The sequence below is a fragment of the Plectropomus leopardus genome, chromosome 23 (assembly GCF_026936395.1).
Source record: "Plectropomus leopardus strain MGB_pleo_1.0 chromosome 23, ASM2693639v1, whole genome shotgun sequence".
Classification (NCBI taxonomy): Eukaryota; Metazoa; Chordata; class Actinopteri; order Perciformes; family Serranidae; genus Plectropomus; species Plectropomus leopardus.
In genome coordinates this window covers 22,368,651-22,396,626 of record NC_142198.1, presented here as the reverse complement: position 1 = coordinate 22,396,626, position 27,976 = coordinate 22,368,651, and the positions used below count along the sequence as shown (strand labels likewise).

General features: G+C 39.4%; 1 protein-coding gene across 1 annotated transcript; it reads left to right on the top strand.

Annotated features, from left to right (window-relative positions):
- Nucleotides 1-521: 521 nt before the first annotated feature.
- LOC121966290 (uncharacterized) lies at nt 522-27,574 on the top strand. Its single transcript, XM_088073707.1, has 14 exons — nt 522-742; nt 14,180-14,645; nt 15,473-15,643; nt 15,770-15,831; nt 17,264-17,366; nt 17,487-17,572; nt 20,274-20,374; nt 20,798-20,868; nt 21,637-21,744; nt 21,938-22,008; nt 22,199-22,316; nt 23,066-23,230; nt 23,438-23,533; nt 24,278-27,574. Exons 2-14 carry the CDS (start codon nt 14,352-14,354, stop codon nt 26,390-26,392), a joined length of 3,561 nt encoding a protein of 1,186 aa, XP_087929833.1. The 5' UTR covers nt 522-742; nt 14,180-14,351; the 3' UTR covers nt 26,393-27,574.
- Nucleotides 27,575-27,976: the final 402 nt, after the last annotated feature.

Here is a 27,976-nt window from a genome sequence, read left to right as displayed (position 1 = left end):
TGTGTGTGTGTGTGTGTGTGTGTGTGTGTGTGTGTTTGAGGAAAGCCTGACTGGTTTTGCCAAGGGTGGAGCTGGTGAAGCTTATCTGGTCCACACACACACACACACACACACACACACACACACACACACACACACACACACACACACACACACGTCTTAATGTCAAATTAACTAACTAATTGTTTTTAAATGTTTTTTGTCCTTTGTAATGATCTGGAGTTTGGCTGTATGTCTTATTTTTTTTTAGGTTTTTCTGTGATTTTTCGTTTCTTTTCTTTCAAAAAATTGGGTACTGGGTACTTCTACTACTACTTTTAATACTTCAAAGTAGATGGTCCTGATTATTCTTACTCCCTTATAGTCAAGTTGGCCTACCATTTTCAGTGTGTGTGTGTGTGTGTATGTGTGTGTATGTGTGTGTGTGTGTGTGTGTGTGTGTGTGACCCGGCAGGTGGGCGTGTACGAGAGAAAGCGCCTTCCCTTCCACCTGAGTGATCACGCATGCGCAGGCCGCCTCGGGTCCCCACCTCTTTCTGTCTCTCTCCTGCAAACACGCGCGCACCCGCACGCGCTCGCCGCAGCCGATGTCAGTGTGTCGGTCGGCTGCATAGCGCGCGCTGCCTTCGGATGCCAACCGGAGTCAAACGGGATCAGTAAATCTTGTTTTGCTGCAAATTTGGACGTTTTGAAACGGAGGTTCCGCGCGGAGGAGAGTCCGCCGCTGCAGCCGTTCACTCCGGTGAGTTTGGATGAGAATTTCAGCCGTCTTTCTGCTCTTTCTCCGCCCTGTTGATTTCAGTGTCACAGTCGGTTCATGTTTGCGCTGATCGGAATTGACTCTGCACGCTAACAAGCTGTTTAACACGGTGACACCTCGCGCTAACCAAACTACATTCAAATTTCGACATTTTCTTGGAAAGCGCCTCATAACCAGCAGCCTAAATGTCCATGTGGTGGTTTATACAGTTGAGTTTAATCTCAAGAATAGTTCGGCCTTCAGTTTGTGATACTTAAACAGTCTTTAAGGTGTTAAATCTTTTGTAAAACTATTACATTTGTTTATTTAGTGGTTCGTCATGGTGAGTTTTTTATGCTCTGATGACACTTTAAAATAATTAATCTCATGAAGATTCAACATTTCCAGAATATTCCTCCAGTTTGTTTCTGATGTATTTCCCTCATCAGGGAGTGTATTTATTTTGGCTCTTTGATGTTTAATGTCCTGGTTTAAATATTTATTCAGCAGACCTGTGCGGAGCTCTGTGTTTTTACAATAATCACGCTACTATCTGCAGGCTGTTGAGTTTATTTTCTGGTTTTATGGTGATTTGCAGTTTGTCTGCGGTGAGTTTTAGGTGTTTTCTCTTTATTCAACATGTCTATAATATTCTTAAAATAATTTGTGGCATTTGTTTGGGTTTATTAGTGTCCTGTGTTGTTGCTATAATATTAATCATATAAGTATTATTATTATGTGGACTTAAGGGTGTTTATTATTCTGCGGTATTTCTTATAATATCCCCAGAATTATCTGCAGTATTTTTGCATCAACTTTCTTTAAAAAAATATTTTTTTAAGGTTGCAAATATTTCCAGAATATTGCTGCTTTTGGTGCTCAACTTTACTGACTCCATAGATCTTGTGGTGAATTCTTAGCAATAAAATCAATAAATACATTTATTTATTTATTTGTCTGTAATTTAAAGAAGGTGTGATATTTTTGTGAATTAATGTAAATTAATCAGAAATTGTTCCTAGAGCCCATGGAGGTGATTTCAAATATGATGTTTTATCCAACCAAGTTGTTATTTTTGCTATTTTTGCTCATAAAATTACTAAAATGACAAATTGATCATCAGAATTGATGCCAACATGTTGTTGTGGGGCTGCTCGCTCCAGTTGTGTGTTTTTTTTCTGTGAAATTTGAGTTTAAAAGTCCTTTTTGTTGTCATTGGATAGATTTCACAGGAGAAAATACTCCCTAAACATCCTAATATTTAGTATTATATAGTTTTTTTAAATCAAATTTACTTCGTTTTGGGTCATCTGTAGTGAAATCTAGTGAGTTTTTGTGATTATCAATAGTATTTTTCCACTTAAATGTTTTTTTCTCGCCTTAAGTGACTGAAAGCTGCATCTTCTATTTTTATTTCTTTTAATGTTCAGATTAATTAGAAGTCAAACTAAAATGAATAATGACGATACTGAGACTTCGCAGATCACCGGAGCCCAAATGTAAACTGTTCATGTTCAGGGTTCCCACAGATCCTTAAAAAAGTCTTAAAAAGCATTGATCTAATCAATCTAAATTAAGGCCTTAATTGATATTAAAATGACTTAAATAAATTTCACAAAAGTCTTAAAATTCTCAGACATTGAAATTATGAGAATTTGCTTTACATTATAAAATCAGAAAATAATTTCAAACATCTATTTTTGGTGAAACAGTTTAATAAATTCTTCTAATTAAACTAAAAGAGATGTTCAATTTCACATGCAGAGTCAAAAAATCACCCAAAAAACGACTCAAAAATGGACAAAAAAAGTATCAATAAACATTTGGGCAAAATAAAACTTTTTTTCAATTTTGGGAACTTTGGTTTTAGACTTGAGTCTGAGTGGCACTTTTTTTTAAAAAGCCTTAATTATGACTCATCTCGAAAAATAAACGACTAAAATTCAGCTAAACTGAACAGAAAACATGAAATCTGTCGCATTTTGAATCTGAAGTAAATGTTGTGGCTCTTGTGCTGCAGCGCCTGCAGACTCTTCGTGATCTCTGCAGAGAAAAGGATGTTTTTAGGATTCAGCATTTTTTTTGGCCTCAGGATGTTTAAACTCGTGACGCGTCGAGAAAACTCAAACTACAAGAAACGCAGGCTGAAGTCTGCGTTCGATCATTGAGAAAGAGATAATAAAGTCAAAACCTGTTTGTATTTTCTTAAATTTATCGACCGCTCAGGCATTACAGCTTTTAACCCTTTAGAACCTGGATCTGCATCAGTTTTTGGTGCTTATATCAGACGCCTTTCACAAGCATTTAAAACTGGAAAATCGGTCAAAAAATTTAAAAAAAAAAAAAAAAAAAAGGCTATGAGCAACTAGGAAAGAAATATCCAAAAAACTGCAAAAGAAAATAGTAAAAAATAACAAGAAAATGACTTGAAAATTAGCTGTGGGGAGATTATTAGATATAAACTAAACCAAAAAAAATGTCCACAAAACAATATTTATAATTTTATTAAAATTATTTTACATATTTTTTAATATATATAGGTTGCCTGTTGTGCTGTATAATGTCAAGCTGTCATACACTTTTTTGTATCTTTTATGATTTATTGATAATTTCATTTTGTTTAATTCTTAATTTTTTACATTTATTGGTAATTTCAGGGCAGATTCTTTAGAATTTTAGAGATTTATTGGTGATTTTAGGGTAGATTCTTTAATTTTTGGGGGGATATTTTTTGGAAATATATCGAGGTTTAGTCTTGGATGGATTCATTGATATTTACTGTTGTTTTTTCTGTGACTCTTTACATTTTTTATATTTATTGTCAATATCAGGGCAGATTCTCTTGGATATTTTTAACCTTTTTTTTCTGGGTAGATTTAAAAAAATGTTTTTGATATTTATTGGTGATTTCTGGGTAGATTCCTGGATGTTTGACTGTAAAGGAGATTTCAGCAGGTGTGTGTGTGTGTGTGTGTGTGTGTGTGTGTGTGTGTGTGTGTGTGTGTGTGTGTGTGTGTGTGTGTGTGTGTGTGTGTGTGTGTGTGTCTCGAGCGTTGTGTCCGACCTCCTGACCCGCCTGGAGCTCCGCTGAAGCTCCGGCACGGTGACATTTTGAATACAGGACGCCGTTTTTGGGCCCGACTGTCTTGTCTTTCGCTTTCTGTCGCCATGGTAACCCCAGAGGCGACTGATGCTCCGCCAGACTGTAAAAACGACAGCAGTAAACTTTAATCTCTCACTTCCTCCGTCGAAGAAAAAGGAGCCGTCAGTCACTCGGAGAGATTTAAAGAGGATTTTGTATTTTTTTGTACTTTTTAACACTTTTTTTTGGCACATCGGAGCTAAAAAACAAGACAAAACTGATGTGTTTTTCATGCTAATGATGTTTAAAAAGCAGTGTGGGGGGTCCTCGCTTCAACCCCAAATCACCATCACAACACACACACACACACACACACACACACACACACACACACACACACACACACACACGTGTTTACTGCTGTTTGTCTGGTAAATAAGACGGCGGCCTCCTCCTCCTCCTCGAGGAGTTTTATTCGTGTTTCCACGGTGACGCCGTGTTTGTGCTCAGTCTGTGATTCTGGATGCTTTCTGGAAAAAGCTTCTTTCTTTGGTAGTTTTTTAGATTCTCGGTGGGTTTTTTTGGATGTTTGTTGCTCGTTTTTGTGTTGGGTGTACATGAATGGTGTATTGGAGATATTATGTGTAATTTTGTGTAGATTCTTTCATGTTTTTTTGGATATTTATTGGTCGTTTGTAGTCGGGCTGGCAGATTACTGGAGCTGATATTAACATAAATTTAGAAAAAAGGGGGGAGAATTAATTTGAAAATGATCAAAAACAACGGAAAATGACAAGAGGAAATAAATTAATAATCAATTATACATTTCATATTATGTTGCAGAATGTATTATTTTTTCATACTTTTTGGGGTCATTGTGATATTTATTAATTTTTTCGATTTTCTTTCTTTTTTTCCTTTTTTCGGGTAAATTTCTTGTAACTTTTTACTGATTTATTTCTACTTTTGGGCCATGTGTTGCTTAAGTTTCAAAGGGTTAACTGCTAATAATCAGTATCCGCATCTGCCCTGAAAAACCAATATTGGTTGACCCCTATTCCAAAGTCTAAATTTTCAAATTGATTCCAAATATCGGTTATCAATTTCATTAGCTACTAATCAGTATTGGTATTAGCCCTGATAAAACAATATCTGCCAAATTTCCTCTAATGTCATCTTTAAAATCAGCAAAAAACCACACCATTGATTATATTTATTCTACTACAGTATCCAATTATGTTACAATATATATAATAATATGTTATATTACAATATACAAAGTTTATTATATTACAATACCCAATATCTAAGATGATATATAGTTTCATATCTCGATACGATATAATATCGTTATATCGCGTGGCTTATTTTGGACAGTTTCTTATAATTATGTGTGAAAGTCGTTGACTTTGGAAATAATAGTTGGTATTATAGTCTTTTCAGCTGGATCAGGTTCTGGATAGTTTCTGGATTTGTGGATTCAGGACGGCGTCTGGAGGCTTTTTGTGTTCTGCTTTTTTGGGATGATTCCTGCAGCCTGAAGCTCGTATATTCTGCTAACCTGCGTCTGTAATCCTCAAACTGAGGCTCGGGCGATGTGTCACTGCTGGAGAAAGTGTGGGAGCTAATCTGTCAGACTGCTGAGCAGCAACCAGCCGGCCTGTAAACCTCCACAAATCACCAGAGAGGAGGAAATATTTAAAGCAGCTTGTGTGACTCACGAGTCGCTATCTGGAGCAGTTTCCACCCCGATCGTCTAATTTATCCAGAGACGGCGTCAGTGCAGCGCTGTCAGGGTGTTAATCCCTTTCTGCTCTGAAAAGGTGTAAAAGATGTTAGAGTAATAATATTTTCTCTCTCCGGCTGCTGGAGCTGTGACGGATGTTTTTCTGTTTGTGAGCTTTTTCCTGCCGAGTGACTCATTTCCAGTAATCGAAAAAATGAAAACTGGTTTATTATCGTAGCAGAAAAAAAAAAAAAAATGTTGAAAATTACAATTAAAGCCAGAAACATCTGTAACAGCCCACAAATGTAATAAACCACAAACATAATACAGTTCTGCATTTTTTATTGTAATAATTGCAATTTGCAATATGTTTGAATTGTGAGCTTTGATTGAGGAAAAATTACGTTTGCTATTGCAAAAAAAAAGCTCAAATTACAATTAATCGATGTTAATGTTACTAATAATCTATTAAGAAAAGTGCTTTTTTATGCACACAGAGGCTTAAAATGCTGGTTTAAGTCTATTTTCTGTTTTTGAGGCGACCAAAACTTTCATCAAAGTCTTTAGTTTGATAAACAGTGAGTTTAATGAAGTTTTTGTATTTGTCTTATATGTATTTCTACACAGTAAGTTATATATGTAACAGTGTCACCTGCAGAGAGTCAAACTGAATCAGCAGAAAGTGGACAGACGTCACAGTGATGGTGTCTCCGTCCACAAACATTCGTCTCAGGCTGGAAAATATCTGAACTCAACCTCAGCGGATTATCTGCAACGGTCTGAGTGTCTCGTCTGTCTCGTCTGTCCTCTTCCTCCGTCAAACCAGCACTTATTTTGTCCCAGCTCACCACGCTGGATCCCAAACTTCCACATTTCTTTCATATTAACACGCCAGAGACAGTTTTTTTTCCGCCGAGTCACCGGAGAAACTGTAGAAATGAAACGACAGCAGCTGATTTTTGGAAAAAAAGCATGAACTTGAGTGACAGCTGCCGTCAGCAGTGAGCCGATAGTGGTGCTGGTGGTTCTGCTGCAGGTCGTTCGTACTGGAAATCCCTCTGACGTCAGGGTTTTCAGTCCGAGGCAACGTTACACTGAGAGAATGAGAACCTGCGTCCACTCCCTGGACTCTCATTGGTGCTTCAGGTGTGTTTTGTCCTGTAAAAGTCCACCAGCAGCTCTTTGTTCTCTCTGACTGAGTTGGAGGCGGTTCACCTGCGAGACGCACCTGTAGACCGCTGAGTCATCTGGAAACTTCTGCAGGTTCAGCTTTGTGAGCAGGCTGCTCTCATAAACTGTTTTCTTACAAAAAGTAATGCACCCAAATTCGAACATATCCCACGGGACGAATGCGTTTATGGGACTGAACAAAGAGACAGTCCAGATCAATAAGGAGGCAGTTTGGGCGGGTCCGAAAAATCCGAACGTTCCCGGTTGACTTTCCCCAGGAGCTGCGTGTTTGGAACCGTGAGAGCTTTGAGCGAACTTTGAGTTATTTAACGAACATCCTCATTTCCTAAATCTAATCTCTGTAACTATACGTTAATTACAGAACTTTACATTAAGGACGAAATGTCATTTGTGGACGCTGATTTCGATCGATGTCATCCGAGCTGTTGTATGTACATTTTTGTAGGATATGATACAAAACGTTCTTTGGGGATACGTTGTTGTAAATTGTAATAAAAGGATGACGCTGCTGTTTATTTTTATTATTGTCAAAAAATCTGACAAAAAGACCCAAACCCACAAAAAAAGTAAGAAAAATTGGTGCAAATTTGTTCATCAGATTTTGTAAGTAAATGATAAGATTATAAATTCAATGTACTGCATAATGAACGTGACATCCCCCATATGATGATTGGAAATAACTCATCCCGTGTTATGCTGAAATTGAGAACTGTTTTGTCCTCGACTCCAAAAACTTTTTTTTTCCTCAGCAGCAGTTAATCGCTCATGGGCAGGAGCCTTTTTTTTTTCGCTAACCGAGCCTCCTGTCGCTCCCCTCTCACCAACTACTTTGTGTGTGTGCAGGGGGTCAGGGAGGTGTTGTGGATCAAGAGGCAGCACGGGTTTTTGTTCTTTACATTCCAGGGAGGAGGCACTCAAGCCAAAAGTGGGTAGTTTAGTTACTCTCAACAACTTTATAAAAACATCCATTTCCAAACTCTCACACAACCCGTGCAGTAAAAATACCCCTTTTCAGCCAAAATTAGCATGTTTATACAAATTCTTTAAAGATGTGAAAACCTGCCAAAAATAGGCAGAAAATTCCTATTCGATTGCCAGTAGACTAGAGCCATGTAGCAGACAAGTATGCCTTTTATTTTTTGTTTTTTTTAATACTGGTGTGATGTTTACTACACAGTGAGTACTTTTACTTTGTTAGTTTAAATAGTTTTTCTTTTGCAAATTCTAAAACCTGTCTTACATCACCAGTGGATGATCCTTTTTTCATCAGACGTCTCGTATAATTATAACTTGTCACATGACGTGAGTCAGCCTCTGTGTGTGTTTGAGTGTGAGGTCATGTTGTTTGTTCAGTGAAAGGTTTGAAGTGTGTGTGTGTGTGTGTGTGTGTGTGTGTGTGTGTGTGTGTGTGTGTGTGTGCGTGTGCATGCGCATGTGTGTGTGTGTGTGTGTGTGTGTGTGTGTGTGACACAAGAGGAGAGGTCAGATGAATTTGTAGTGTAAATATTTGTCAGTGTATTATTTTTCAAACAGGTTTGCAGTGACTTTTGTGTGTGTGAGTTTTTCTGTGCACTTTCACTGGCAGCCTATCCTGCTCCGGTGGCTGTTGCTATAGTAACCAGTAACTCCCGTTAACCCTAACGCCTAAGGTCCCATCACTCAGAATTTCTCAAATATTGCTATTTTTTAAAATCTTATCTTGTGGACGTCAGTATTTAAGTGGTAGTTAAGACTGGAGTTTTATCAAAAGCCAAAGTATTTTTACAAAGGTAAAATAGTTTAATTTAGCTTTATTTTATTCTTATTTAAATATTTGTGCAGTGAGAATCACAGTTAGCTCAGTGTTACAGCAGACATCACTGACAGTGACTAAAACTTTGCATTTGCATTTATTATACTAAAAATTATTCAGTTATTCACTGATTCACTTTAACCAAAATTCTACTGAATTGATTTTTTTAAAAATACTTAAATGACAAAAAATATGTATGTCATAAAGTTATATTTATTCTATATCTTGAGAAGGCTTTAAGGGAATTTCTTTGAATTTGGCACAAATGTCCATTTGGACTCAAAGATAAACTGATTAGATTTTGGTTGTCATGGGTCAAAGGTGAAGGTCACTGTTACCTCTCTGTCTCATTTTTGTAAATGCAGTATCTTAAGAACACCTTGGGAATTATTTTTATTTTATTTTTTTTTCAAATTTGGCACAAACGTTCACTTTGACTCAAAGCACTAAACTGATTAGACATAGGTGGTCAAAGGTCACTGTGACCTCACAAAACATGCCACGTTTGGCCATAACTCAGAAAATCATAGGCTAATTTGGATGAAATTTCACACAAATGTCTAGTAGGATAAAATTATGAAGTGATGACATTTTATATCCTAAAAGTCAACTTTACCTTCATACTGAATGTGCTGCTTGACTGCTTTGTGGCATACAACCAGGTGTATAGGTGACACCTACGTCATGCTTTATTTTTCTTTTTCAGCCTGTCTGTCTATTAGAATAGATATTATTTGGTGACAGAATTTTCAATCAAATGTTAATATTTAGGAAAATACCTGAGATAATTTTATAAGTTTGATACATTTGCTAAAGCGAAAGGAAAACTCAAAATTACTGTAATTTGCACTGCGGTTTTCTGCATTATTCTTTCCTTTGTTGAGCAAGAACGCAAGAAAACTGTGTGTGTGTGTATGTGTGTGTGTATGTACGTGCGTGCATGCCTGTGCATGTGCACGCTTGTGTGTGTCTGTGTATGTGTTTTAGATGCCAAGGAGCGGTGCTGCCATGTGCTACCGTGGCAACTGGTTAGAGTGCTGCTGGTCGTCAGGGTAACAGACCAGGTTACAAACAATGGCAGTTTGTTGACTTGGCAGACAACAAAATCGGGGTCACTGTGTGTGTGTGTGTGTGTGTGTGTGTGTGTGTGTGTGTGTGTGTGTGTGTGTGTGTGTGTGTGTGGTTTCCTCACTCATCCCTCCATCCTCAAACGCTCGTGAACAAAAGCTTTTTTGGGGGCCATTGAACTGCTCATGACATCATTGTCATCATCCAATCACGCGAGTCTAAACGTAAAAATAGACCAAACTTTTGACCTGGTTCACACGGAGAGCTCTGATTGGTTAACGAGGTCGAGGGGTTAATGATGAGTTCGAGTGTGAACCGATGATTGAACTGAGTTTGGCTACTTTGTTATAACTACTACTGCAGTATCCCCAGTACTACCATTACTACGATGACTACAATATTAGTACTCCTGCAACTACTTTTGTTGTTACGACTTTTACCATTAACTACTACTTCTTATTCTACTGCGAAAAATATTGACTAAAATAAATTAGTACTACTTTATATTTTTTATTATTTCAGTACTGTGGCTTTTTCTATTACCACTACTACTAGTACAAATACTACAACTATCAAAACTATCAGTCACGGGCGGATTTTCTGCAAAACAAGTACTTCAAGTATTGAAGTGTTTTGCCTTTAATACAATGCAAGACTTTAACTTTTAATGTTGTATTTTTACACTCTTGTATTTGTACTTGTTCAAACGATCCGAGTACTTCTTCTGCCACTGTGTATTTACATGAATCAGCTTTTAAAGAATATTTTTAAAATTTTTAAAATATTTTTACTGTTATCTTCATTTGTTCGAAATGAAATAAACTCAAACAGGAAGCTGTCCTGCGTTTTCACATCAGCTCCAGATGTTGTCACGACTCTCGGTGGTGAACGACACCTCTGGGTGACGCAGGCTGGCGGCGGCGCGGCTCGTTTTTTAAGATGCACGCTGGGAAATCTGCAGTGACACTGAACTGAGCCGAGCCGCCGGAACGAACTCTGGTTAGTTAGCTTTTCTCAGCCGACGACCCAATTACGATCCCCTCATACATCCGTCTGATGCTCCACATTCCCGCTCTGACCTCGATTCAGAGAGAGAGGCTCCGAGAAAACGCCAGCCAGCTACTAACTGACAGTGACAGCGCACAAAACAGCTCCCCCTCCTCCTGCTTTTGTCCTCCGAAGATTTTTCTGACAAACTGTCCGCCGACTCTCAGAGTTAACGTCCGTGTGAGGAGCTGTCAGCCACGTCGCCACAATAAAGAGGCTGTTTTATGAATAATAAGCGCAGAGCCGGTCGAACAGGACTGTTGTTGTGTTCAGCTCTCATATTCAAATTAACAGCGCAGGTAACAGCATTACCCTCACAGGCTGCAGGAGCGATGCTCCAGTTTCTGCAGCTGTTTGACTTTAATTTAATCAATTTAAAAAATCTGCAGATTTGTTTGATTACTTGCAAAAACTATGGGGAGAAGGAAAAATTAGCAAAAAGTATAAAGTATAAAGTTAGTATAAAGTTGCACAAAATTACAAAATAAGCAGGAAATTACCCAAAAAGTGCTGAATAATGGAAAAAATATATATATTCCTTAACACAAGTACACAAAAATAAAAGTAATCTTTGAATGTTTTAAGGTTATTTATCATGTTAGGGGTTTTTTGTAAAGTGGAAGATTTTTATTTTAACTTTGACTACCTTTTTTACTCAGTGCTTATTAAAAATATAAAATGTGAAAATGTTGTAATTTTTTAAGAAATCAAGATAAGGTTTTTTACTACAGAGGATTAGGGCCATGTTAATGGGGAAAAAAACACATTTCAAGAATAAATTCATAATATTACAAGAATAAAGTCGCAATTTTGAGAGAGACATAATATACAATAAAGAAATAAAATACAATAAAGAAAATATATTATACGATGTACGATATATATACATATATATATATAATTTTTAATGGAGTTTGGTGAAAGATGCAACATTCTTTTCCCAAATAAATAAATACATCAGCAGAAATCAGGTCAGGACTGAAATATATTACAGCAGCAACCCACACACACACACACACACACACACACACACACACACACACACACACACACATTGTTAGCACGATTAACTCGAAGGTTTGAGGGAAGAAATCCAGCGATCAAACAGAGATGTGAGATTGAGTTATGTAACACACACACACACACACACACACACACACACACACACTCATCTTTAATTCATCAGGAGGAAGTGTACATCTCTGTCGACATGTATCCAGAACTTTACACGTGAGACTCACCCTATGTGTGTGTGTGTGTGTGTGTGTGTGTGTGTGTGTGTGTGTGTGTGTGTGTGTGTGTGTGTGTTAAATAATATAACGGTGCAGAATGAAGTCCAGATGTGAGGATCACCGTATACAGATTTCCTTATGGAAGTCTTCTCTGTATAGCAGAATAAACAGAGCAGAGGGCAGTTCATCAGCAGAAGAATTACTGTCAATGTTTTTATGACTGAAACTAAAAGCTTCAAAAGAAACAGTAGAAACGATGGAAATTAGTGAAACTGTGAAAAATGTCAGCTGGCAGAAACATAACAGAGAGTGATGATAAAAGCGACATCACGAGGAGTTCAAATACTCAGGGAAGTTCAGTGGACCGACAAAATTAATCCATTAAAGACATTTTTAAAATTATTTTATATTACTTACGCCATGTTATATTGAAGTTGCTAAGAAAAGTAAAACCAAAAAAACAAAAACTTAAAATATTTTTGATGAATTGAAGTCATAGGATCTGTCCTGAAAACATCCTAAAATCCGATAAATATCCTAAAATCCAAAAACTGTTCTAAAATCCCAGAAACCTCCCAAAATCGTAAAAATGTCCTAAAGTCCTAGAAAACTCCTACAACAAACAAAGATTACTAGAAATTATTTAATATCCGAGAAATGTGCTAAAATCTGATAAATGTCTTAAAATCCTAGAAACATCCTAAAATCCCAGAAATGTCCTAAAATCATAGATTGTTTTTTTTAAAAAAAACAGCCTAAAATCCTAGAAACAGCCCAACTTTCTAAAATCTGAGAAACATCCTAATTTCATAGAATTTTTTTAAAATCCTAGAAATTTCCTAAAATCCTAGAAATGTCGTCCTAAAATCTGATAAATATCTTAAAATCCTAGAAACATCCTACAATCCCAGGAATTTCCTAAAATCATAGATTAAAAAAAAAACCTTGAAACATCCCAAAATGCTAGATATGTCCTAAAATCAGAGAAGCTTTCTAAAATCTGAGAAACATCCTAAATTCCTATAATTTTTTTTTTAAATCCTAGAAATGTCTTAAAATCCCAGAAATGTTTTAAAATCTGAGAATTTTTTTAAATTCTTGAAACTTTCTAAAATCCTTGAAACATCCTAAAATTCTAGAAATTTTTTAAAATCCTTTTTAAAAATGCTAGAGACATCCTAAAATCTGAGAAATGTCCTAAAATCCCAGAAACATGTTAGGGGCCGCTGTGAGTGGCCCCTGGCCTTCTGTCATTTTGCTTAAGTGGCCCCAAAGCAAAGCAGGTTGAGTTTCAGGATTTATTATTTTCTGGTTAATATTCTCAAACAGATCAAAATAAACCCCAAACAGTGAATGTTTTGTCGTTTTCCTGCAGCTTCACGTAAAGAGACGTCCAGTCGGAACAGAAACTCCTGCGAGCGTTCAGCTGATGTTTGAATAAAGTTTGATCGTTGACAGAAAACAAACAAACACGTTTCAGGCGCTGAAAAGAGTCGACAGCAGAACACACACGGACCTGACTCAGAGGTTAATGTTTGACGTAAAGTTATTAATTAGGTTTAATTACGAGACGCGTTTGAAAGCGGCACACACACATTTACATACACACACACACACACAGTCACGTGAATCAGTGTGAGTCTCGTGCCGGATGGATTTTTCCGACTCATTTATCTCCGCGGACGAATGTTCCTGCTCTGATACGACCAATTTCAACCGCAGTCAAAAATTTATAAAATAAATCATGTAATAATTAGTGTGATTTATGTGAAAAATGGGGTATTTAGGCAGTTTTTATTTTGGTGATCCTTTCGGTTTGGAAAGTATATTTTCTGTAAAAATCACCAAAAATTTTAAAAGAAAAACAAAATTGCCCCCCAAAAAATATTTTTTATAAATCATCAGGAAATTTTAAAGAGAATTAAAGAAAACATGGCAAAACTTTTAAAGAAGAAAAAATCACCTAAAATATATATATTTTTAAAAATCACCCAAAAATTTAAAGAAAAAAAAAAACGCTATGAATTTTTAAAGGCAATATGCCCTCCAAAGTTTTTTTTTTTTAATTGACAGTAAAATAAAAAGTTACAGCTATTTTAAGTTGGTGCTTCTCTCATAAGCCAAAATAAAAAACATTTGTTCCTTAAAAAATATCCTCAAATCCTAATCTGCTCAAGTCTTCTGCAAACTAACAGGCTGCTCGCTTCATATCAGTCTCGTCATCAAACTCTCGTACGTACGTTTTCCAAAATGTTAAACTGAACCTTTAAGTTTTTCTCACTTTGTTTTTTTTTCTCTTCAGCTCTTTAATCGTCTGACCTCAAATAACCTCCGATGATCCTAAAACGATGACCCACCTTCATCATCGCCACCCCGCCCGTCGCCATGGTCGCCCGTCACCGCGGTGACCGACCCGCGCGCCGCCACACCCTCCGCCTCCTCCCCTCTCTGCTCCCGTCCAGTCGGCCGCGGCGATGCACGTGATGGGCAGCGTCTCGCCGGCCAATGAGATGCAGGGATTCTTCCTGCAGGAGGACGCCGTCACACTGTCTCCTCCTCGTCCTCAGGCGGGATTTTCTGATGTGGAGGCGACTCGGGCGAGACCGCCACCTCCTCCCCCTCCTCCTCCTCCTCCTCCTCCTCTTCCCCCTCCTCCTCCTCCTCCTCCTCCTCCGCCCCTGCTTCCAGGGCTGGGAGACCCCGCAGGAGGCCTGAGGAGGAAGAAGAGGGTGAGGAGCTTCTTCTGGAAGACGATCCCAGAGGATCAGGTAAAGTCACTTTTTTATTACGGTCAGGGTTACCAGGGTCATGGAAAACCTGGAAAACGTCTTTATCACGTTCTCCAGGCCTGGAGAAGTCAAGGAATCTGTATGAATCATTGAAAGTTTTGGAAAAGTCATTGAGGTGTGTTGTCTGTAATGAACTGCAAAAAAAACACATTGGTTTAATAAAAATATCGTTATAACCAGAAAAATAATTTTTTCTGGTTATAACGATATTTTTATTAAACCAATTTGTTTTTATTGTCAGCAATTTTAAAGGTCAATTTCTTGTTTTTTGTTTTTAACTTTTGTTTGATTTTTATTTTCTGGTAATTTTCTGGCAACTTTTTACAAATTTCTTTTTTGATTTTTTTGCTTATTTTCATATAATTCTCTTTTATCTTTTTTTACTGATGTCTTGCTAATTTTTGGGCTTTTTCTTAACTTGCATGTACCCCATGGTTTTGTAAGAAATCGTGACATTTTTTCCAGCAAATTTTTGCTTCTGTTTTTCATATTCTTTTCTTTTCTTTTTGCCTATTTTCACATAATTTTCTTTTAACTTTAATACTAATGTTTGGGCCATATCTTGTTGTGTTGCTTGCTGTTAAAATAAAGTTATAGAATTATTATAATTTAAAGTTCTTAGTCTTGCTTGTAGTTTTTACTAATTTCTTGCTAATTTTTGGTTCATTTCTCTCTTTGTTGCTCATGGCCTCTTTCCTGGTGTTTTTTTATATAAATGTAACCATTTTTTCAGGTTTCGAAGGGTTAAATGTTTTTATTTTTACATTATTTTCATAATGACCTTTGCACCCGGTCCTGTGCTGCAGGTGAAGGGGCGGGCCAACCTGTGGACTCAGGGCCGTGTGCAGCAGCAGTACCAGATCGACGTCCGCACCATCGAGGAACTGTTTGGCCAAAACGACCATCAATCAAACGCGGAGGCCACGCCCACCAGGGGCGGGAAGACCAGGAGCTCGTTCAGAGAGGTCAAAGACGAGGTGTGTGTGTGTGTGTGTTTGTTTAAGGTGTGTGTGGACAGTTTCCAGCTGGGCTCTGACCTCAAACTGACACCTGTTCACCTTTACGTCCCTCTCTGTCCCCGCCTGTGTCCGTCTCTCCGCCAGGTGTCCATCCTGGACTCGAAGCGAGGGATGAACATCGGGATTTTCCTCAAACAGTTCAAGAGGTAAATTAATTTAGCGTGAGCGCTCGTACGTCTCCTCTGTGAGCCGCGGTGTCAGCGTGACCGACAGCGCGCCGGCGTGTGTGCGTGATGGCGTGATGAGCGTCCTCGCCCTCATCCCGAGGTGTTATGGGTAAACAGATGTGGTGATGCCGGCGTGTTGTGAAGGAATGCAGGTGGAGACGCTCATTAACACGTGACCGCTTCCAAGTCACATTAGAGGACGCTGATCACTGATCAGAGTCACACAGCACGAAAATATCACCGAAATAAATCAATAAAAATATAAACATAAAAGAGAAATCTGCTATTATTCTGAATTTGATATAGACATAATAATGCTGAAAAACAGAAAAACAAAACGTCCACAAAATGATGCAATACAAAGATACAAATAAAAAAAGTACAGGGACACAAAAGAACTACAAAGACACGCAAAATAACTACAAGAAGATGCAAAACATGTACAAAGAGAGAAGAAAAGACTACAAAGAGACACAAAACAACTACAAAAAGATATTAAATGACCACAAAGAGACACAAAATAGCTACTAAGAGACATTAAATGCCCACAGAGATGCAAAACAGCTACAAAGAGAAAAAAATGAGACATGAAGTGACCACAAGGAGATGCAGAAGTGACAAAGAGACACAAAACAACCGTGAAGACACGCTGAACGACCCCTGCAGAGGTTTCGTGTAACGGACGGAGTCACAGAGTGTCCCGATCGTGTTTGTGTTGCATCGACAGCGTCAACATGTTCAGAGCGAGTGCTGTCCAAACACTCAGAGACATACAGGCATGAGGGACGCTCCGTCTGAGGGACGCTCCGTCTGAGGGACGCTCCGTCTGAGGGACGCTCCGTCTGGGGGACGCTCCGTCTGCTGCTGCGTTACATAAACCATCCGTTTAATAAAACACCGGACTCCACCTGAAAAAGAGCAGTTTTTTAAAATGTTTAATTTTGTCTGAACAACAGTCGAAAATCACAAAACTGTCAGTTTACAAAAAAAACAGAAAAAGAAAAGGAAAAAGTAAAGAGGGCAATGAGAGACTTAAGAAATGACCCAAAAATGAGAAAACAATAATAATAAAAAGTAAATCCTACAAGACAATTACCTGGAAAATGAAAAGTAACCCCCCAAAAAAACCAAATAAACAAGAAAAATTTCAAAAAATGTTAAAATATGATAATGTGAATAAATATTAATATATAGTATATTTTTGTGTAACACAATTATAATTATATCATTTTAATAATTATGAAAATGTTCCTCTTTTTTTTAAAATAATTTCTCAGTGACTTGCTCTCTCTCGCAGCTATTATTATTATTGCTATTGTTATTACGATATTATTATTATTGTAATAATAACAACAATATATTGTTATTATTATTATTATTATTATTAATTAAATGTGAAATCTTCCTTCAGGTCCAATCAGATGATAGTAGATGATATTCGCCATGGCAACAGTGAGCTGTATGGGGCGGAGCCTCTTAGAGAGCTGCTGAAGCTGCTGCCGGAGTCAGAGGAGGTGATGCACACACACACACACACACACACACACACACACACACACACACACACACACACACACAAACACACATAAATGACATCATGTTGATATCTTCTTCGTGTGTTTCCTCTTCTCAAGGTGAAAAAGTTGAAGTCGCATCGAGGCGACGTCTCGAAGCTCTCATTGGCCGATTCCTTCGTGTACCTGCTGATTCAGCTCCCCAGGTGAGACGCCGTGACCTTCGACCTCCAACAGTCTGGTTGCTGGTCGCTTGTACTGTTGGTGGTCAAGGAGTTTATTCTGTTGCTGAAGGGGAGCTGTGTTTCATTATTTGTCACATTTTTTTATTACTTTTAACGTTATTTTTAATTATTTTATTCCTATTTGTTTGGAGTGTGTGGGGGCTTTTTAAAATTATTTTTATATTTGTCTGTTTATATGTTGTGTGTGTGTGTGTGTGTGTGTGTGTGTGTGTGTGTGTGTGTTAGGGTGGGTGGGGTTAAATTATTTTTATTTTTTTTTTAATTTATTTTACTCATCTTAGGTGTGTCGTGGGGGGCTCTTTACTTTTATTTTTCATGGATTTATTTTCTTTTATTTTTCAGCAAATAAAGGGGACTTTTTAATTCTTTTTATTTTTTTATTTGGTATGTATGAGTGGCTTTTTTTACTTTATTTTTTAAATTCTATTTTCTTTCTTTTTTGGTGTGTGGTTATTTTTTTCTATTTTTTGCCATATTTTAAATATTTAAATAAATAATAAATATTTAAATATTTATTTATTTGAATTGATTTATATCACTTGAGTCTTTTAATTTTAATATTCATTATTTTTATTTCATGTAGTCAGAAAAACCTTCAGCTGTGTGAGGTTTCAACATCTGGTCCATTTCAGATAGAAAGCTCCATAACAAGAGTTCATATGAGTTTTACTTTAAATGTTAACTAGTTAGTTATATTTGCACACAAAATATGCCGCCAAATTCCGCATGTTTTCATGTTTTTTTATTCCAGTTGAGGCACTAGTTTATTGCAGATGTTGTTTTATTGATTTATCAGCCACTTTTTTTCTTTATTGTTTTGTTTTATTCACACAATGAGTTTTTCTTATTGCTGTTTTTTTGTGGGTCCCCTGAAGACGCTAATTTGGAGCCAGATAAAGACTTAAAAACAGACTTTTTCGGGGAGCAAATGGAGCTTAAAGCTTTCAGAGTTTGTGGTAACGGCAGATGGTGGAGAGACTGATGGGACATGACGCAGCGGGATGATGGGAGGTTTTTCATTTAGAGAAACATTGACGAACAGAGACGACCAACGGAGGGCAGAGAAGGAAGCGAGTGAGATAAAAACAACACGTTTAATGCGTTTAATTCGTCCTCCTCACCGTCCTTGTTCGATTAGTATTTCATTATGCCTCCATGCCGGCGATAACCGTATCCGGAGGCATTAAGTTTTCAAGTTGTCTGTCCATCTGTCCCATTTTTGTGAGTGTGATATCTCAAGAACACTTTGAGGGAATTTCTTCACATTTGGCACAAACGTCCACTTAGACTCAAAGATGAACACATTTGATTTTGGTGGTCAAAGGTCACGTCACAGTGAACTCATCTGCCTTATTATTGTGAACGCAATATCTAAAGGACATCTTGAGTGAATTTCTTTAAATTTGGCACAAACATTCACTTGGACTCAACAGTTAAGACATCAGATTTTGATCATCACAGGTCAAAAATCACCTTGTGTCCATCTGATTATTGTAAATGCAGCACCTCATGAACATCTTGAAGGGATTTCTTCAAATATGGCACAAACATCCAGTTGGACTAAAGGATGAACTGATTAGAGTTTGGTGTACATGGGTTAAAGGTCAAGGTCACAGTGACCTTGTCTGTCTTATTCTTGTGAACATGACATGTTATGAGCACTTTGAGGAAATATTAGATTTTACACAAACGTCCATTTGGTTTAAACAATGAACTGATCGGACTTCGGTGCTCAAAGGTCACTGTGATCTTGTGTCCAGACTCATTCTTGTGAAAATAATATCTCAAGAACACCTTGGGGGAATTTCTGTAATTTTAGCACAAACGTCCACTTATACTCAACAATGAACACATTAGATTTTGGCGGTCACAGTCACAAAGATCACAGTCATCGCATCTCCATCTTATTCTTGTGAACACAATAGCTTAAGAATGCCTTGAGGATTTTTTTTTCACATTTGGCACAAACATCCACTTGGATTTAAGGATGAATTGAATATATTTTGATGGCCATAGGTCAAAGTTATTGTTACTTTGCTTCCGTCTCACTCTTGTGAAAACAACATTTCAAGAAAGCCGTGAGGGAATTTCTTCAAATTTGGCACAAACATCCATTCATTAGATTTTGGTGTTCAAAGGTCCTTTCATCTGGCATCCATCTCACTCTCATGAAAACAATATCTCAAGTACACCTTGAGGGAATTTCTTTATATTTAGCACAAACGTCCATTTGGGCTCAGTGATGAAAACATTTGATTTTGGTGGTCATAGGTCAAAGATCACAATGACCTTGTGTCAATCTTATTCTTGGGAACACAATGTAAAATAGGATTTTTTTTCTTCACATTTGGCACAAACACCCATTTGGACTACAGGATGAGTTGATTCGATTGTGGTGATCAAAGGTCAGTGTTATATTGTGAAACATCTGAAAAAGTCTTTAAGGGAGTTTCCTCAAATTTGGCACAAATGTCCACTTGGACTAAAAAATGGACTCATAAAACATGTTTTTGGCCGTATTTCAAGAACTCATACACCAATTCTGACAAAATTTCACACAAATGTCTAATAGGATAAAATGATGAGGTGATGACGTTTTAGGTCTCCTTCACTGTGACATCATGATATTCTGAAACAGTAACTTTAGTTTTTCTGTCTGTAGCTTCTCTGTTCGCATTGAGTCGATGCTGCTGAAGGAGGAGTTTCCCGCAGCGTGTGAGGTCATGAAACGAGACATCAGGATCCTCCGCTCCGCCACCAAAGGTAACATCTGTTAAAAATGAAGAGTCTGGTGTTATTTTATATTTTTCGTTACAAATAAAAGTCTTTTTTGTTGTTTTGTCTTCATGCTCGTTACGTATGATTCACGTTCAGCATCATAAAACCTGCAGAAAATCTCCTCGTCAAACTCTCAAACGAACACCTCGACTATTTTTAGCAGTGTGTGTGTGAACTTGATAACTGCCTGAATCGTTAACCACACGTCCACATGTGCACGCCGTCGATGACACGCTCGGGCGCACACGGGGGGATTTCGGGATTATACGCTCTGTATGTGTGTGTGTAGATGTTTTCCTCTGTATTAATGTGTAACTGCCTCTTTCTCTTTAATCTTGTTTCCCACACGATGTTTGTTTGTTTATTTGTTTGTGTGCCGATGCAAATAAAGTGGTGTCTCTCCTCCAGAGTTAATGTGTTGTGAGGAGCTGCATGCTGTTCTGCACCTGGTGCTGCAGGCCGGAAACATCCTCAACGCTGTGAGTGGAAAAACTGCTTAATGAGTCATTAAAACAGGAACTCAGAGGGACAGAGAGACGTTGTTGTTTTATGTCTCTTTGTTGTCCTTTTGCGTTGTTTTTTGTCTCTATGTGGTTGTTTTTTATGTCTTTGTAGTTATTTTTTTTGTCTCTTTGTGGTTGTCCTGCATCATTTGTGGCCGTTTGCGTCTCTTTTTGTGTGTACATATTGAGTGTCTTTTTGTGGTTGTCTTGTGTCTCTGTGCAGTTGTTTCTGTCTCTTTGTAATCGTTGTGTCTCTTTGTAGTTGCCCTGCCTCATTGTAGTCGTTTTCATGTCTCTTTGTAGTCGTTGTGTGTCTCTTTTTAGTTGTCTTGTGTCTCTTTGTGTTTAGTCTTGTGTCTTTTTGTAGTTGTTGTCCTGCATCTCCTCTTGTTTTTTTGTCTTTTGTTGTTTTTTTTCTCTCTGTTAGGGTTGTTTTTTGTCTCTGTGATTGTTTTTTATCTCCTCGTAGTTAGTTTGTGTTGTTTGTAGTTGTTTTCTCTCTTTTTTAACTAATTGAGTGTGTCTTTGTAGTCAATCGTGTCTCCTTGTTTTTTGCGTCTTTTTGTAGTAATTTTGTGAGCTGTAATTGTTTTAGTAGTCGTTACTTTTTAAACATCTCTTGGTAGTATTAAAGCGTTGCTTTTGTGTCTTATTGCTGTGTGTGTGTGTGTGTGTGTGTGTGTGTGTGTGTGTGTGTGTGTGTGTGTGTGTGTGGTGCGTGCGTGCGTGTGGTGTGTGTTGCAGGGAGGTTATGCAGGAAACGCAGTTGGTTTCAAGCTGTCTTCCCTTCTGTCTCTGGCCGACACCAAGGCCAACAAACCAGGAATGAACCTGCTGCACTTTGTTGCTCTGGTCAGTAACGTGTGTGTGTGTGTGTGTGTGTGTGTGTGTGTGTGTGTGTGTGTGTGTGTGTGTGTGTGTGTTATATATATATATATATATATATATATATATATATATATATATATATATATATATATATATATATATATATATATATATATATATATATATATATATTATTAATTCTTCTTTTCTCCTTCAGGAGGCTCAGAAAAAAGACACAAAGCTGTTGGAGTTTCCTCTGAAGCTGAATCACGTCCAGCCTGCAGCCAGGTCAGATTCTCCTTATAAAGACTACATTTCCCATCAGCCCCAGTCTGCATCAGTTTCTCCATCTCAGTATTACCTTTAAATTAATGTGATCACAACAAAACAAATATGTGTAAATACATTTATTGTCAAGTCAGAAAACATTTGTGTTGATAAAAAATATTTAAAATATACAGTATTGTTGTTTTTGTAGGATCTCCGTGGAAACGCTGGACGCTGACCTGCAGTGGCTGACGTCTCGCACGCGCTCAGTAGAGGAGAACATCCAGAGAGACACGGAGCTGCTGCAGCAACTCGACGGTTTCCTGCAGGTAAAACACACAGAAATAAATACTGCAGTAAGTACAACTTCTGAATGCAAATATTACATCCAAGCAAAGTTCTGTACAGTTTTTTTCTGTCCCCGTTCACCAGGGAGACCCAACCTGCTTTTTTGGGGGCCACTTTTACAAAATGACAGGAGGCCAGGGGCCAGTCACAGCGGCCCCATATGTTTATGAGTTTAGGGTGCTCCTAAGCTTTTAGGGCATTTCTTTGATGTCATTTCAAGGATTTTGGGACGTTTCTCGAACCTCTGTCGGGAGGTGCGGGGGATCAGTTCTCGGATTTTACAACCTTTCCAGGACTTTTCTATATTTTAAGGTCAATTCTCATATTTTAGAACATTTATAGGATTTTAAAACATTTCCCTGATTTTAGGAAGTTTGCTGGATTTTAGCACATTTCAAGGATTTCAGGAAATTTCTATAATTTTAGGACATTAGTGTCTTAGCTAGGACCTCTGTCGGGGGTGTTGGGGATCCTCCACTTTTTTCGATCAACAAGCTCTATTTTGATGCTGTTTTATTCACTCTGACACCTTATGGAGACTAAAAGTAGACAAACAATTCCCAGTGTGAATCACTCTGGTTTTATTGACATTTAGAAAACAGTTGGGGGCCACTTGGCACCCTGTTGGGGGCCAGGTTTGGCCCCATAGGCCGTAAGTTGTGTACCACTGCAGTACAGTGACTGTGTGTTTCTGTCTTCACGCCTCCACTCGTGTTTGTTCGTGTGTCAGTCGGCCACCTCGTCTCTGTGCTCGCTGCGCGGCAGCCGGCAGCAGCTGAAGAGGGAAGGCAGCGAGCTCATGGACTTCTTCTGTGAAGACAGAGAGACGTTCAGACTGGACGACTGCTTCAGCATCTTCAACACCTTCTGCTGCAAGTTCTCTGATGCTGTCAAGGTACAAGTTGCAAATAGTTTTTTCCCCATGTTTTTGAAATTTGCACAAGAAAAGTGATGTTGCTGCAGGTTTTAAAGGGTTAAGTACGGTAGAGTGTCCCTGCAGCCACTTTATACAGAGCACAGCGGACCTCTGCTGCCACCTGCTGGTCAAAGACAGACACAGCAGCCGTGAAATGATGCTAAATTAAATTATTTCTTCATGAAGGAGAACACGGAGAGGGAGGCGAAGGAGGCGGCGAGGCGCCGGAGGATACAGGAGCTGGAGGAGCAGAAGAGGCACTCATGGGCCGGTGGGGAGGAGGTGATGTCACACACACACACACACACACACACACACACACACACAGGAAATACAAATACACACAAACCAGAGCCAAAAATGTTTTATTGTGAAGTAACTTTGCACTCAAAAGTAATGTGACTTGGTAACTTGCTGCATTAACCCTATAATATCCATAGGGTTTTATGACTTTGGAAGGCATGTTTTCTTAAAAAATCACCAAAAATTTTTAAGAAAACAAAAATTTACAACAATTTAAAAAAAAAATTGCCAGAAAAATTAAAATTCACAAAAAAGCATTCAAAGAAAAAAAATAGCCGAAAAGAACTTGCCAGAAAATTAAAAAAATAAAATAAAATACACACAAAAAAATCATTACCCCCCCATCAACCCTTGGGCCCGCATATTTGGACGGCACGTTTTCTTTCTGGTGATTTCTTTTTTTCCTGCAGAGGTCCAGGCTTACCCCCAAATATCTTCAAATTCTAGAAACACTGTTGGTTTTTACTCATCACACTTTATTCTTGTTTTGTTTTTTGTTTTTTTGCTTCATTCTGCTTTAAGTCCTCGTGTTATTTACAGTTTGTGAAATGAGTTTGAATATTCGGGCATTTCTCTGATGTGCGGACCTTTAACTGGACTGGAGAAATCTGGATTCAGTGTCTGGACCAGTTGGGAACCACTACTTTAAAGGGTTTAACAAAATGCAAAATATTAAATAAAAAATAAGCTGCGTGGCTGATAATGACTGTGACTCTGTCGCAGGTCGCTGGAGCTTTCGGGCTGCGCTGCAGCAGCGAGACGGACATGTCATCCGCCGTGTCACGACACGACGGCGCCGGGCTCCTGATGGAGCTCCTGACCCCAAAGTGCCGCCCCCGCTCGCCCCTGAACAACTCCAACAGTCCTCTGGGGCGCTCCGGGAGCTTACGACGCTCCCGCCACTCTCCGTCCAGCTCGCCGTCCATCGCCGCTGACCGTGAACTGAGCACGCTCCTGGGGATGGTGACCCCTGAGCACAAAGAGGCAAGGACAGCTTTTCTATCACCTGAACTTAAAAGTCCAGGACTGTCCCCTCAGACACTGAGGGTCCCGACACGCAGCTTCCCCCAAAACCAGCAGCCTCACGCCGCCTCCACGCCTTCTTTGAGCGCACAGAATCATACAACCGCCACTTACCTCAGCGATGACGCTACGCACACTCGAGTGAACGCCACAAGTAAAGTCAAAACTACCTCCGATTCCAACCAGCAACCCAACAACAGCAAAGACAGAACGCTTTCGGACCTTCAGTCTGGTTCCAGGAAAGAACTCGCTAGAACAAACAAAGCTGATCTGGAGTTTAGTGGACGCAGCGCCGGCGTTGACGAGGAGCCCGAACGCAGCGCCACAGGAAACATGTCAGTGGTTTTAGAGAAATGCACGCTGGTGCCTGAGCTGAAGGTGTTCGACGAGGTCGGTCACAAATACACGAGTCGCCTCCATGAACGGGACGATGTGGTGATCATAGATTTGGAAGATGAGGAGAGATCGGAGTCACGGCGAGAGGAGGAGGACGGACGGGAGGACACGGTCGTTGTTTGGTGCGTCACGGGTGTGTGCGAGGTCGCTGAGGACCTCGCTGACAATGCACAAACTCAGCAGAATCAGAGCGGGAGTGACAATCAGGTGGCAGTTTCTGCCCCAGCCAATCGCACGCCTTCAGAACCTCAGCCGGCCAATGAGAAGCCAGTGCCTGTACCCATCAGCAGCCAACCGGTGCCTGTCTCCCGCTGTAATGACCCGTCACCGGTTTCGTCCTCAAGGTGGCGCCCAGCAGAGCCTGCATCGCCGCCAGGTGCGTCTGAGGAAGCGGCGGATCATTTAGATGAAGCAGAAGGTTCCACCAATGAGAAGAGAGACGTGGAGGTCGTCCAAGAATTATCAAACGACAGGAGCAGAAACGAGGTCACTTCCTGTCAAACAACCAATGAAAACACAACTTCTTCCACCAATAGGAAGCCGGAAAGTTCCTCCAAATTGTCCGCCAAGAACGTCCCTACCTCTAAATCTCGACCCGCCGCGACAAAACCCGGCGGCGATAAAAGCAAGCCGATCCGCACTCTCACCAGCTCCGAGAACCAGGGCATGAGGCGGGTCGTGCCGATCTCCAGGCCCAGCCGAGGGGCTCCGTCTCTGGGCAAACGCTCCGAGAAGCCTCCCAGCCTCCAGCGGGGCTGTTCCAGCACTGCAGCAACAAACGCCTCCAACCTCAACACCGCCTCCGTCCGGCGAGGAGAGCGGCCGTCGACTGCGCCTTCCTCCCGGCGCTCCAGCATTCAAAAGCAGCCGGACCTGAAGGAGGTTTCAGGTATTCCGAACCAGGACTTGCAGAGGAAGCCGTCCATCCGGAAGCCATTAACGAAACCGAAACCTCCGCCGGAGGAGAAGATGTGTCGCTCCACGCTGCGGGCGCTCGCCTTAGGAGGCAGCGTCAGCGCTCCTGTGACTCCTTCGCACAAAGCCGCCACCCCATCGCCGCTTCCAGGTTTTGCCCGGAGCACTGCGTCCTCCTCTTTCAGACGCACCGCCCTCGCTCCTGCTGCCCCTTCACCCCGCACCGCCTCTGACTTTCCAAAGACCTCCTCCTCTGTCGCCACATCTTTCACCCGAACAGGCTCGCTAAGAGTCTCCGCCACCTCCAGATCCTCCGATCTCCACAGCCCGTCCTCCTCCTCCACGCTGAGGAGGACTCAGAGCATCAGGGCGCCTCCTCGCTCGCCGCTCCACGACTCACAGGCTCCCCCTAAAGGCCACAAACGCAACGACAGCGGCACCTTTTCCGACAAGTCGACGCACTCCAGAGACTCGGGCAAGTCCAGCAGGCCGAGCTGGAGATAACAGGAGAAACGAGGAGTCCAAACGGCGTCTCCTGCTCTGTCCGTCTTTAGTGGACGTGTCAGAGGACGCATTCCATTATGAAGTATAGACTCCGATTCATGCGGGAAAAATGGAAAAGCAAAAAAATCAAGTTTATTTGAAGACATAACGGAGTAGTCACTCTGTAATCTCAGTGTGATTAAGGTCCGTAACTAACACGTTCGTTTTTTTATATTGCGTTAATTGCCGGCCGACATTCCCGCCTTTAAGAGGCTGAACTGGGCTCAGTTTTAAAGCTGCACTGGTGATACTGGTATCATATGAAACTAGAAGACCTGAGGAATCCAGTGGTACCAACCAGGTCGTGTTAGCCTCTCAGTAACTAAATAACGCTTTAAATTTAGGCTAAATTTTGGCGATGTAAAAACGGTGTGTTTATTTCACGGGGTCCCTTGACCTCTGACCTTCAGAAGGAAAACGGGTCTGTGGGTACCCATGAGTCTCCACTTCACAGATATTCCCAATTTATGTCAGTCCCACGCAGTTTTTTGCTGTCATTTGATTCCTAATCAAGACAGTCTGGTAATAATTGCTTTACCTCGTCAATATGGACTTCATAACTGTTTCTTAATGCAAAATAAAAGAATTGAAAACGTGATTTAAAAAATGCCATAAATCCCAATTATCTTTTTCAATTCAAAATTTTAAAAAATAACCCTTTGACAGCCCAAGTTCCAGTTTAAAGCACAGACACTCAGTACGTTAACGTGATGAAAACCTGTAATTTCTGCAGTGTTTCTGGTTAATTTTGACTGAATCTCATCTTTTTCTCGTCTCTGATTTAACTTTATTTCAAATCTTAAATTTGATTCTGCACCTTTAACGTCACTAACCGAGCTGAGGAATCTCTGTACGTGTGGCCTGATTTAAAATAAAAAATCATTGTATTTAAAAGAAATTTAGATAAATCACAGAGAATCGTGAAGTTTTGAGTGATTAGTTTAGACGACGAGATTTTTTTTTTTAAAAAGTGTCTCTGATTCAAACCAACAGTGTCTGACTGACAGGAAAAAAATCTGCAGTGCCAACTTTGTTCATATGAAGATATTTGTATGTTTATGTATCTTTATTTATGTATGTAAGAAGTTAATATTTGATATATAATAATATAATCTACTAATTAATAAAGTGTTATTCCTTCAACACGCTGCACTGTTTGTCTTCACCGAAAATCATTCAATCTTTTTTTCCCCCTTTAACACCTTTAAGACTCATCAGCCCAACTATTATCAGAAACTGAAACTAAAATGAAAATACACATTAAACAAAATACTGTTAATTAAAACAAAGTAGATTACTTGAAAACAAAAGTTTTTTTCTTTTGATAATTGTTAATTATGTTTTGGAATCAGCCATTTGTTTCTGAGAATTAATATAAATTATTAAATAGAAATAAAATTTTGAGAAAAAAATTACAAAGTTGGCAAGCACAGCAGGTTTTGGCTTCCGTACTAAACTCCCTTTGATGATTATCATCCAGGGAGATCCCTGAGTCTTAAATTAACTTTGACGGGTTTCTGAAGAAGTTAACAAACTCAGTCAGTT